At 40.9% G+C, this 14204-nt stretch overlaps 1 protein-coding gene across 1 annotated transcript; it reads right to left on the reverse strand.

Annotated features, from left to right (window-relative positions):
• Nucleotides 1-9854: 9854 nt before the first annotated feature.
• On the reverse strand, nt 9855-12762 carry LOC125511540 (F-box protein PP2-A13-like). Its single transcript, XM_048676939.1, has 3 exons — nt 12096-12762; nt 11081-11199; nt 9855-10496 (listed from the first exon to the last, which is right to left on the reverse strand). The coding sequence occupies exons 1-3, from the start codon at nt 12423-12425 to the stop codon at nt 10025-10027; spliced, it is 921 nt and encodes a 306-aa protein (XP_048532896.1). The 5' UTR covers nt 12426-12762; the 3' UTR covers nt 9855-10024.
• Between the last annotated feature and the right edge of the window lie 1442 nt (nt 12763-14204).

Consider the following 14204-nt stretch of genomic DNA (forward strand, 5'->3'; position numbering starts at 1 on the left):
AGTCCCCAAGATCAACCTTGGGAGGTATAGGTTCCTCCTTCGGTCCTTCATAATGCACAACCAATTCATCATTATAAGCATTCTTTTGACAGAACTTTGTGAGCCTATATTCAAGAGAATATCCTAGTTCATTATTTCGAATAGACAAATCATCATTAAGTTCAGAAATTCTATCAACTAAAACATTGGTAGGAACCCTTCTTCTAAGATTTTCATTAAAAGCAACATAATCTAGAGATTGGAAACGCATTATTTCTTCTTGATCAAACAGGATAGCCTCTATGGGAGGACGGCAAGCGTCCACCCTATAATGCGCAAAGATTTCTTTGTCTTCTCTTATTATGAATCTAAAATCATGAGCCAAAAAGATAGTAGCGGCACGCTTAACAGAAGAATGCTCAATATTAGAAAATTCCAGAAAAATCCTTTGTATGGAAGGATGCATGTGCATGAATTGTCTTTCAAGTTCAACTACAAGCATGGCAATAGCATTTGCAAGACTACTAGTTCTGTGAAGAATAGAACTACCCATAGAAGGTAAAACAACGGCACAAGTAAAGAAATCTTGAATAACTCCTTTTCCAATAATATTACCACTACCAACACAGAATTTTTTTTGTATGAAAGATGGTAGGTTCTTTAGCAGGAGCATCAGAATTTTCCATGATATTGTTATCGCCCATATTGGCGATAACATCCCCAATTTCAGACATAACGACAAGCAAGCAAACTAGCACACGAGCAAACAAAAAGGCAAATAGAGAGGGAGGATAGAGAGAGAGGGCGAATAAAACGGCAAGGGTGAATTGGGGGGAGAGGAAAAAAAGAGGCAAATGGCAAATAATGTAATGCGAGAGATAGGGATTGTGATGGGTACTTGGTATATTGACTTTTTGTGTAGACTCCCCGGCAACGGCGCCAGAAATCCTTCTTGCTACGTCTTGAGCTTGCGTTGGTTTTCCCCGAAGAGGAAGGGATGATGCAGTAGAGTAGCGTAAGTATTTCCCTCAGTTTTTGAAAACCAAGGTATCAATCCAGTAGGAGCCCACGCTCAAGTCCCTCGTACCTGCACAAAGCGATAGCTACTCGCAACCAACGCGATTAGGGGTTGTCAAGCCCTTCACGGTCACTTACGAGAGTGAAATCTGATAGATAGAATATTTTTTGGTATTTTTGATATAAAGATGCAAAGTAAAAAGTAAAAGCAAAGTAAATAGCAAAACAATATAAAAGTGATGGAGATTGATATGATGAGAATAGACCCGGGGGCCATAGGTTTCACTAGTGGCTTCTCTCAAGAGCATAAGTATTCTACAATGGGTGAACAAATTTACTGTTGAGCAATTGATAGAATTGAGCATAATTATGAGAATATCTAGGCATGATCATGTATATAGGCATCACGTCCGTGACAAGTAGATCGAAACGATTCTGCATCTACTACTATTACTCCACTCATCGACCGCTATCCAGCATGCATCTAGAGTATTAAGTTAAAAACAGAGTAACGCCTTAAGCAAGATGACATGATGTAGAGAGATAAATTCATGCAATATGAAATCAACCCCATCTTGTTATCCTCGATGGCAACAATACAATACGTGCCTTGCTGCCCCTTCTGTCACTGGGTAAGGACACCGCAAGATCGAACCCAAAGCTAAGCACTTCTCCCATGGCAAGAACTACCAATCTAGTTGGCCAAACCAAACGGATAATTCGAGCAGACTTGCAAAGATAACCAATCATGCATAAAAGAATTCGGAGAAGATTCAAATATTATTCATGGATAGACTTAATCATAAACCCACAATTCATCGGTCTCAACAAACACACCGCAAAAAGGAGATTACATCGAATAGATCTCCACAAGAGAGGGGGAGAACTTTGTATTGAGATTCAAAGAGAGAGAAGAAGCCATCTAACTACTAACTATGGACCCGAAGGTCTGAGGTAAACTACTCACACTTCATCGGAGGGGCTAGGATGATGTAGAAGCCCTCCGTGATGACGGCCCTCTTCCGGCGGAGCTCCGGAACAGGCCCCAAGATGGGATCTCGTGGATACAGAAAGTTGCGGTGGTGGAATTAGGTTTTTGGCTCCTGTTCTGATCGTTTGGGGGTACGTGTGTATATATAGGAGGAAGGAGTACGTCGGTGGAGCACCGAGGGGCCCACCCTCGTGACCACCTCTTTGGTCCCTTGCAGTAGGGTCCAAGTCTCCTGGATCACGTTCGGTGAGAAAATCACGTTTCCGAAGATTTTATTCCGTTTGGACTCCGTTTGATATTATGTTTATCCGAAACACTGAAATAGGCAAAAAAACAGCAATTCTGGGCTGGGCCTCCGGTTAATAGGTTAGTCCCAAAAATAATATAAAAGTGGAAAATAAAGCCCAATATAGTCCAAAACAGTAGATAATATAGCATGGAGCAATCAAAAATTATAGATACGTTGGAGACGTATCAAACCTGTTTATGGAGGTGTGTACTGAAGGAAATATGCCCTAGAAGCAATAATAAAGTTGTTATTTTATATTTCCTTGTTCAAGATAAAGGTTTATTATTCATGTTAGAATTATATTGATCAGAAACTTAAATACATGTGTGAATACATAAATAAATACCGTGTCCCTAGTAAGTCTCTACTCGACTAGCTCGTTGATCAAAGATGGTTAAGGTTTCCCAACCATAGGCGTGTGTTTTCACTTGATAACGGGATCACATCATTAGGAGAATGATGTGATGGACAAGACCCATCTGTTAGCTTAGCATATGATCGTTTAGTTTATTGCTATTGCTTTCTTAATGTCAAATACATATTCCTTCGACTATGAGATTATGCAACTCCCGGATACCGGAGGAATATGTTGTGTGCTATCAAACATCACAACGTAATTGGGTGATCATAAATATGCTCTACAGGTATCTTCGAAGGTGTTTGTTGAGTTGGCATAGATCGAGATTAGGATTTGTCACTCCGTGTATTGGAGAGGTATCTTTGGGCCCTCTCGGTAATACACAACATAAGAAGCCATGCAAGCAAAATGACTAATGACTTAGTTGCAAGATGATGTATTACGGAAAAAGTAAAGAGACTTGACGGTAATGAGTTCGAACTAGGTATGAAGATATCGACGATCAAATCTCGGACAAGTAACATACGGATAGACAAAGGGAGTTACATATGTTGTCATAAGGTTCGGCCGATAAAGATCTTCATAGAATATATAGGAGCCAATATGGGCATCCAAGTTCCGTCATTGGTTATTGACCGGAGAGGTGTCTCGGTCATGTCTACATAGTTCTCGAACCCGTAGGGTCCGAACGCTCAACGTTCGTTGATGATATATTGTTATATGAGTTATATGATTTGGTGACCGAATGTGTTTGGAGTCCCAGATGAGATCACGGACTTGACGAGGAGCTCCAGAATGGTCCGGAGGTAAATATTGATATATAGGACGATGATATTCGGACACCGAAAGAGTTTCGGAGTGCACCGGATAGTCATCGGGTCACTAGAGGGGGTTCCGGGAACCCCCGGGAGGTCTATGGGCCTAATGGGCCAAGGGGAGAGACACACCAGCCCACAGAGGGGCTGGCGCACCCCTCTCGCTGGCCGCCGGCCCTGAGGAAGGAATAGGGGAGGGCTAGCCCCTCCTGCCTTCCCCTCCACATGGGAGAGAGGAAAGGGGGGGCACCCTCCCCTGCCTTTCCCCGCGCGCCTAGAAAGGCAAGGGGGCGCGGCTAGGGGCAGGACCCCAAGTGGGATTCGGCCCCACTTGGGGCGCCTCCTAGCCGCTCCTCCCTCCCCCCACCCCTATATATATATATAGGGCCCGATTATATATATACTATATATATAGTAGCACTATTCTAATTCCAGGATTAGAATAGTTATTTGGATCACAATCCGCCCTATATAGGGCCCGATTAGGTGTTCCGAAAAAAAACATCAGACGAACCAACCTCCTCCGCCCCATCTGGTGCGCCGCCGCCCCTCCCTCCACGTGCCGCCCCCCCCCCCCCCCCCCCCCCCCCCCCCCCCCGCCCCGCCGCCCCCCCCCCCCCCCCCCCCCCCCCCCCCCCCCCCCCCCCCCCCCCCCCCCCCCCCCCCCCCCCTACTTCCTCTGGAAAGAGGCCTCCCCTGCCTCTCCGCTAGCTGTCACCGTTCCTCCTGCCAGATCCCGGCGGTCGAGGTTGTCGTTTCCTACTGGATCCCGTTGAGGGAGAACCGTGCGCCGTTTCCAGGGATGAGCACCACTGCCACCCCCCACGAAGCTCCCTGCCTCTGGTGCGCCGCCATGGGCAACCACCAGCCTCCTCCCGACCCCCAGCTGCTTCGCCCGTTGCCATGTTGAACTTCTCGTGGAGGCCACTTTGACCTTCCTGACTTAGGTTCATATTTGGTTTTTTTGTTGCTCGACAGTGAGATCTGTTGCTGGTGCAAACCACTGCGGGGAGACAAGCAGCTGATGGGTGTTGTCGCACAGAGGATGAGGAGCGTGGAGCATTGTTATGTTGGGTGCGTCCTGTGCTAGAGCATTGTTATGTTGTGGTGCATGTGTCTTGCGTGTGTGCACACGAACTGAAGAAAAAGTTTCAGATATTGTAACCAGCTCGTGTGCACAACAAGTGTTTGTGTTTATTCCCACAAGAGAATAGTATTTTATTAAGCGAGAAAAAAGTAATACACATACCTTTTGTCTCTGTATGTGCACACAATATATATGTTCCTATGTAATCTTGTGATTCGAAGTTCAAGTATCTATTCTGATGCCTATAGAAAAACTAAGACAACTTACTTATAGATTTTTTGTTTCCAAAGATGACGCGGTTCAACGTGCAAACCAATTGAAAAACTGTACAGGTTCACCTACCAAAATGTCCAACATTTCTTGAAAAAAATTCACTCTATTTTTTGAACTCTCTGTGTGAACTTTATGCTGTTTCAGATGTGTGCATTAATATTTGTGTAAATGCATGTAGCACATGAAGTGTTGTGTATTGTTGTGTGTAATTTTCTTGAATTTCAATAGCATGAGAAGTTCATGTTTCCGAAATTGATAAGTTCACGTGTACCACATACTGAAGAAAATCATCATTGAAAAAAACAGAACCGCCAAGGCCATTTCACCGACAGCAAAAAAATGCCTAAAAATGTCGTGAGACAAAAAACAAAACTTCACAAGATATAGCATAGTAAGTTCATAGAAAAGGTGGAAAAAAACATAATTTTGTTTTGTAAGTTCAACCATTTCTAAAACACACCTTGACGTTCAAATTTAAAAAGATAGGTTGGTTCAATGTTTAATACACACCTGTAACTTTCCCTAGTACCGTAGAATAAACCAAGAAGTTCAAAAATAAAATATGGAACAGTTCGAAAAGTTAATAAAAAAATGGTGTTTCTACATTTTAGTAAAATATTGGTGAAGTTCACATTTAAATAACATAGAAGTTCAAAATTTTTATTCCAAAACCAAGAAAGTCAAATGAAAAAACCAAGTAGTTTCAAAGGTTTGTAAACATGGATGTGCCCTGTATTTTTTAAGATCTGGAAGTTCAAATTTAAATAAGTGAGCTGTTCGATGTTTATTACATAACTAGGACTTTTCCCTATACTAATGAATAACACCAAGAAGTCCTAATTAAAAAGAATGAAGTTGTTTGATGTTTATAAAAATCTTAGATTTTTTTCGATACTAAAGGTTAAAACCACGAAGTTCAATTTTAAAAAACGGAGTAGTTCAATGCATATTAAATACTCAGTTTTTTCTTGTTACTAAATAATAAAACCAAGAAGTTCAATTTTTAAAAGCAGAGCAGTTTGATATTTATTTATAAACTCGGTTTTTTCGGTTACTAAAGAACAATACTAATAAGTTATATTCAAAATAACGAAGAAGTTTGAGGTTTGTAACAAAACTCCAATTTTCACATTTCTAGAAAACATAAAAGAAGTTCAAATAAAAAAAATTAGAGCGGTTCGGTCTCTGTAAAAAACTCAGATTTTTTCCGTTACTAAAGTGAAATAGACAGAAGTTCAAAGTGATAACAGCCAGAAGTTCACGTACTACATGGTGTGTGTTTCATACGAGAACAAAGAGTAAAAAGGCGAAGTCTAATTTTTTGTTGCTAGAAGTTCAAGTGCTCTTTCGTCGGAAGTTCAAAAATTCTTGAGAGAGAGGTTCATAGCGTATTTCCATGTTCGAAAACACACAAAAAATTGTTTTTTGTGTTTTAAAATAATTCTCTCAATCCACAAAGAAGTTTAGTTATTATTTGATAGCAATTTGATTTCAAAAAAGAAAATAAAAAATTCAAATTATAAAAATGGAAAAAGTTCATCTACTACATGGTGTGTGTTTAAATTGAGAAAAAATGAATAAAAGGCAAGGTTTTCCTCGTTATTACAAAATGGAAACAAGAGGTTCAAAAATAAAATAACAAAGAAGTTCAACTTTTAATAATAGAGAGCTTCAAAATTTCATAAAAAGATTAAGAAATAAAACCAGGAAGTCCATATTAAAAAGATTGAGAAGTTCGATGATTATAGAAAACTCATATTTTCCTCATTATTAAAGAATGGAAACAAGAAGTTCAAAAATTAAATAACAAGAAGTTCAACTTTTAATAATAGAATGCTTCAAAATTTCATAAAAAGATTAAGAAATTCAGATTAATATTCATAAAAAACTCAGATATTTTCACATAACCGACAGAAGTTCGGCTTGATAACTGCGAGAAATTCACGTACTACACGGTGTGCATTTTCTATTAAAAAGAATTAAAAAAAAGCAAAGACTAAAAGTTTTGTTGATATAAGTTCAAATCCTCCGTCGAAGAAAGTTAAAAAAATATTGTGAGAGAGGTTTATACAAAAGAAATACCATTTGTGTAACACTTGACGAATAGATGAGAAAATTACAAATGAAAAATACGTCACAGAAGTTCAACGTGAAAACAACAGGAAGTTCACCTACTACACTAAATGAATATTAAATGAAAAACTTTTAAAATCGTCGCGAGTATGAAAAATGATCAACACGGAAAAGTTGCGTGTTTACAACAGCTTTCCATCGATATATCACTTGCTCAATTTCGGTGAGTGGATGGAGAGCTACGAGCAGTGGATGGAGATCTTCGAGCAAAAAAATCACGTGAAAAACAGAGTGAAGTTCAGGTACACGCGCCGAGAAGTTCAGGTTCTTCACGCGGTGCATTTTTGAAGAATCTGTTTCGCGATAAAGGCAGAACGCATGATCTCGCCGTTTTCGAAATTACTTGAAAACGGCTAGGAATCAAAGAAAACCATCAACATGAAAAAGTTTCGCATTTTCCGTAGCTTTTCAGCGGTATATTATTTGCCCCATTCCGATAAAGTTTGTAGAAATTACGGTGAAAATACGTTTTTCGCCATTTTCGAAACTGACTTAAAACCGTAAAGAATTGGGAGAAACAATACATACAAAAAAGTTTCGCATTTGTTCAAGCTTTCCAACACCATATCATTTGCTGCATTCGGACGCACGGTTAAAAATTGGCTCAAAAATACGAACTCGGTAGGACTTCGACCATTTTCTAAATTACTCTTAAACCATTCAAAATTAGGAAAAAACTTTCAAGATGAAAAAGTAGCGCATTTTCATAATCTTTCCAACGCCGTATCATATGCCTCCATTGGATTAGCCGTTTAGAAATGACATCGAAAAAATGAACTCAGCTGTTCGGTTTACGAAATTTTACGTTTTTTCAAATTACTCTTTAACCATAGGAAATTAGAGAAAACTTTCAACATGTGTAAGGAGTGATTTTGCAGCAGCTTTCCAATGCCATATTATATGCCTCATTCCGATAAACGGTATAGAAATGCGATCGAAAATACGATTCACGTTTTTTGTGTGAAGAAAAAACGATTTTCAAAACTGCTCATAAACCGCTTATATTTTGCCAAGAATTTAAGTTGAGTCATGATATTGGTGTCCATAGCTTTCCAACGGTATATCGCAAGCCCCATTTGGGCAATGTTGGTGGAAGTTCAACCTAGTTCATAGGGAAATTCAACGTACTACTAGCGTGCCAGGTCAGGTTGTGATCAGAATATTATTTTGATCCCGTGTATATATATGTGGGAGGGGGTGCCACACATAACCACGACAATCTCTTAGCCGTGTGCGGCGCCCTCTCCACAGTTTCGTCCCTCGGTTATATTTTCGTAGTGCTTAGGCGAAGCCCTGCGGAGATAGTATCATCACCACCGTCATCACGCCGCCGTGCTGCTGGAACTCATCCACTACTTTGCCGTCTTGCTGGATCAAGAAGGCGAGGACGTTACCGAGCTGAACGCGGACGTGCCATACTTTCGGTACTCGATCGGTTGGATCGTGAAGAAGTTTGACTACATCAACCGCGTTACTAAACGCTTCTGCTTACGGTCAACGAGGGTACGTAGACGCACTCTCCCATCTTGTTGCTATGCATCTCCATGGATAGATCTTGCGTGTGCGTATACAAATTTTTGTTTTACATGCAACGTTTTCCAACATGTACATGATTGGACGCTATGACGAGAGATACTTTTACTCAACATGGGTGGCAGCATGATCTTAGGATTAGGCCACCGACAGTTTAGGCGTTATGCAGATATACATGTTTCTTTGTATTTCGCTTCTTCTTTTATTTTGGCTTGTCGTGAGGGTTTTGTTGGTTGTTTGCATTTTAGTTATGCAGAGACCAGGTATAATACTTAAAGTTTTTAAGTAATAAAGTGTCCCTTTTCGAAGAAAAAAACTGTTAACCTATGATCTAGTACATTTCTTTCGACAACCCTATGATCTACATGTATTTCTCTCGGGCCCTCTCTGTTTCACGGTACAAAATGAACTCGATCAAGCTACATTATTACGGGACCGGCCCATTAACACAGGTTGGCAGGATTTCTCCCCTTTTATTTGTGTTATTTTTTGTGTCTCAAAAAAATTGTTATTTTTAATTTCAAATTAATTTTAAAAACAAATAATTTTTTAGGTAACTTCACAATGTCTTTTAAAAATGTCCATCACATTGATATTGCTTTACATATTTAAAAGATATGTTCGTGCATTTTGGAAAAATGTTCATGTAAAATAAGCGTTCATCGAATTTGAAAAGGTGTTCACACTTTTTTTAAATGTTCATACACTTTTATAAAACTTTGTACAATTAAGTATTCATGTATTTACCATAAATGTTCACGTATTTGCAAAGTAAATCATGAAATTTAAAATGGGTTCATGAAAGATAAAAAATGTTCACGTGTTTTCTGAAAAGAAAGTTGAATTTTTCAAAAAAGGTTTATACATATTGGTTAGTTACAGATAAAACTGGGAAAATAAAAGAGTAAAGGGAGAATATTTGAAATTAACGAAAAAGGAAAAATGGTAAATTATACCCAAAAATATAAAAGCTAAATAAGTAAAACATAAAAAAAGGAAAAGAACAAAAAACTAAAATATAGAAAAGTGTACGAAAACCGTTTCACAAAAAAACTACGATCGTGTATTTCTCTGGTCTCTCTCTGTTTAAAGTACAAAATGAAGTAGATCAAAAAATGAACACACCCTTGTACAAAACTGAAATGAAATAAAACTCCCGTTACCTTATATATAGGGCCGGCTCATTGGCACAAGTTGGCTGGACTTTTTTCCTTTTTATTTGTGTCACATTTTTATTTGAAAAATAACTAACATTTAGGTAATTTCAACAAATATGTGTGGCATTTAAATTGTTTCACATATTATAAAATATGTTTGTGCACTTTGAAAAATGCTCATGATATTTAAAATAAATGTTCACGAAATTTGAACAACCCTGATTTGTAGGAATGTAGAGCTTCACCTTCAATATGGAAACACATCAAACCAGTCGGTAATCTGAAGCAAGCACTGACGCTCACGAGTCACGACCTACTGCTTCACTCATTTCTCTAGCTATTATTTACAGTACAAAACGAACACGATCAAGCGCACAAACTAATCTCATCAGTCACCTCTGAGCATCAACCACTCTCTCTGTCCGAAAGCCCCTGGGGTACACGAGCACGGAGTCGACGCAGAGGCCGCCCTTGGTGTGGGTGCAGTCGATCTGCGCCATGGAGAACTTGACCCTCACCGGCCGTCCCTGACCGTGCTCCTCCGTGTCCGGGGCCACCACGAAGTCGCCGGCGTGGTACAGCGCCCAGCTCCCCGGCTCGTCGTCCAGGTAGCGCTGCGACACGGCGTTCTGGCCGTCCGACGTCGACAGCTGGAACCGCACCGGCTTCCTGTCCCAGCCGTGGATGCCGTTGCCGGCCTTCTCGGAGCCGCCACAGCCGCGGCGGCCGGCGTGCCTGGAGGAAGAGGGCTTCCCGAGGTGGAGCCTGAAGTAGAGGCTGTAGGTCCCCGCCGGTAAGCGGAAGTCGATCTCCCCGACCACCTCGAACCACCAGATTTGCTGCAGGTACGCCACGGACTGGAACCTGCAGGGAGAGAAGAAAGGTTCAGATTTCCTTCAGGATAACTCCTATTATTTTCAACAATCATCATCAAGAGAAATAGAATTATATACACATATAAGGATTTGTTGGTCGTATTGAAAGATTTGTTGATTGCATGATCTGATGAAGATTTCAAACGAAAGGGACGTAAGGGTTGACACGATATTTGAAATTTCAGTAATCCAAAAATATATAATTGAAAATTTCTACCTCCGTCGAAAAATCTGTACTCAACCAACTATCTCCTGTCATTTTTTTGCCAGCGTCCATGATCACATCATCGGTATGCGAGCTGGCAACCGCGGCATTTTGAGCAATACAAATTTGTCAAAAAGGGATGAAAGCTACACTTTGTTTCACTTTTTTTTGGCATCATCAATGGTAACGGTAGATATTTCTTTTACATAAAGCTAATGGTAGATATTTTCGTTCAACTAGTACAAATTAAACAGGGTGTGCGACACTCAAAATAACTACTAGTAGTATAGACAAAGCAAAAGATGAAAAACATTAGTAGTACTAAGCATATATATGATTGGAAGCAAGATCTGAATTCAAAATATTACCTAGACTCTGTGTTTGGCATGTGGACCCAATATCTCCTGTCATCGATCCCCGTTATCACTAACGCTTTCGAGGACAATGCCATGCAAACCATGCCGGTGCTCTTCTCCAGCCAGAATTCCTGCAAGGCAACCACAGGAGTGTTCTTCGTCAAAACAAGAATAATAAAAAAGAAGCCGAGATACACGAGTTTGAGAAATCGACTATAGAATCATTCTCCAAGAAGAGATTAAGTTTTTTCGTGCACGGCATATTTTGCACTAGTTTATGTTGACATAGCCAAAGCATGGGAACTTTTAAAAGAAGCCTATCATGGTTTCCTTACAGCTCATAGTTTCTTAATTACTTTCTCAGATTCTTGTATGGAACTTTAACCCAAAATTACTAAAGCAACTGTAAGTTCATATTTGGATCAAATTTGTTACAGACAGTACAATTTTCTTTCAGATTTTGACATCAGTTCAGATAACTAAACATACTAATAGTCAAAACATAGGGGAAAGTATGAAGAAATTCAGAACACATGTACGATTTTTAAAGAGGCAATTGAAATATCTACAGTTTTTTTCTTTTGACGAAAAATATCTAGAGTTTAGATTCCCAAAGGTCTCTGAAAATTCCATTTGAGTCTCACAAAACTGCTGGAAGAACAGGAAAAATACACAGGAGCTCCTGGGTGCTCCACACCCCTATACGAAAAATAATCATAAAAAATACCAAAAAATAAAAAATCTGAAATTTGGGGATATCAAACTTGGGTTACCAATCTACTCCCGTGTGAAATTTCGTGGAAAAATTCTAAAAAATGTATCCATGGCGAAGGAAATACTGTCCGAACAAAAATCTACCCAAACAGTCTTTTTTCAAATTTCACGGTATTTTTTTGAATGAATTGTTCATATAAGCGCGCGGAGCACCCGGGTGCTCCAAATCCTCCTCTAGAAGAACACTGAAAATCGAAATGAAATTAATCCACACACACGCACACACAGGATTATGAAGGAAGAAAAATCTCACCCTTTTGCCGTCGTCAAACCGCACGGCCTTGGCGAGCCTCGCGTAGACCTCCTTCTTCCCCACGGCGCTCTTCTTCCCTCCTGCCCCTCCCTCCTCAGAGTCACCGTCAACGAACCCCATGAGGTACCCGTAGTTCTCGGGCAGCTTGGCCTCCCACACGAAGTCGGCGGCCGCGGCGCTGCGGAACGCGCGGTTGAGCCGCGCGAGCCGGCATATGTCGGGCGCGCCCAGCCGGAGCAGCACCTCCGCCGCGCACAGCTCCGGCATGTCGCCCAGCACGGACATCGCCGCCTCCGCCGGCGCCGCGAGGTCCGACGCGCCCGCGCCCATGCTGCCTATGCCTGGCTCCGTGACGCGAGGAATGCCGCGTTCGGTGGTTCCAGTGCGTGCGGCAGGTAGCTCCGGTGCTCGATCTCGTACTACCAAATAGCTAGCTAGCGCGCCAAGAAGCAAGAAGAAGCAGGCCGGAACTTGTGGACGGCCTTGCAGGAGGGAGAACGAATCAGATGCGGAGAATCGGGTTGGTCCGAGCGAGGGCGCTGGAATTTGTTCGAGGCTCGAGCGCGCTCGTGGTGCTCGTGCGTGGCGAAAACGGGAGCGCGGACGGGAGCGCGAGCAGAGGCCGGAGGCGAAGAATGCGGGAAAGGGGAAGCGCGGGGTGGCCGGAACGGACCAATTTATTATCCTCGCGGGCGACTTTCTCACTTCTTCTGTCACTAAACCCCCTTTCAAAAGTTGAAACTGCCGACGGGTTTTGGGAACCAAACGTCATATACGGTTTCGGATTGCGACACACCACTAGTGCTCTGCTCAGTGAAAAAAATACCGCCCTATAGCCTAAGGCTCTGATTGGTTCAGCTTTTATTAACGGATTCCGCTGCCGCGCAGCAGAATCTGAACAAAAGGGCGAACCCAGCAGAATCCGACTCTAGAAATCCGCTATCAAAATCTGAATCAAAAGCGGAAGCAGCTCAGGACGTGCTTTCCAAAATTTGATTCCACTGTGGGCCAAAATCTGAAAAAGTTGTATCAGCTGGTTTGCCAAATGACCTACATCTTTTTCACATTAGATTTTCCACAGCTGTTTTTCCACAACAGATTTTTTACAGCTGCTTTTAGAAATCCACAGCCGAACCAAACAGGGCCTAATACTCCCTCTGTTCTTAAATGTAGGTCATTTTAAAGATTCTACTATGAATTACATACGGGTGTTATAGACATATTTTAGAGTATAGATTCATTCATTTTATTCTATATGTAGTTCTTTATTAAAATCTCTAAAAAGACTTATATTTAGAAACGGAGAGAGTAGCACGCTATAGCATTCTGAGCAATGTCTCGCTAAATAAATCTATGTGGACCTTGCAAAAAAATCCGTGTACAATGTCTCGCTAATAGCACGATGTAGCGTGAAATAGCATGCTAATAGCATATTTCAAGGGCCAGCTATTTTGTCATGGTGCACTATTTTTTCACTGGCTCTGCTGGATTAAGAGTAGAATAGTTTAGACTCAATGTTAACCGTTTCAGAAACATATTTCGAATGTATTTTTTCTTGAAGAAAGTTTACCAACTTATGACCATGTTTGACTAAAAAACTAAATTTAATTCGGATATAGTCTAAAATTTCAAGATAGAAAATCCCTCTGCTACTACTTCACATCCACTCGTGGAAAATATCATGTTTTTAACGGTGTAACCCACTACTCCCTAACCGTCGTATGCACACCAAGGCACCAAAACCTTACCATTTTCCCCACCCTTTGATCCTTGTCTCCACACACAACCATCTTCACTGCCAAGCGATGACGCCATTGAAGGCATAATCAAGAAAAACCATGAGAACAGAAACAAGTACCAACTAAATTTGGACAAATTTTAAAAAGTAGAGATAGTCATTAAAATATGGAATGCACTTTTAGGAAGAAAAAAAATACAGTAAGTAAACATGGCAACAATGGTTGAAAAAAACATGACAACATGGACTAGCTCATGTGCTATTTTCTTAAGAAGAAATATGGGCACACGCCGAATGTAGCCAAGGATCAAACGCGGCTAGTGGGCTAGGTCACCCGGCTAGCCGCTCGCCACTAACCAATTGATGAATGC

Source organism: Triticum urartu, chromosome 5 (assembly GCF_003073215.2).
Source record: "Triticum urartu cultivar G1812 chromosome 5, Tu2.1, whole genome shotgun sequence".
NCBI lineage: Eukaryota > Viridiplantae > Streptophyta > Magnoliopsida > Poales > Poaceae > Triticum > Triticum urartu.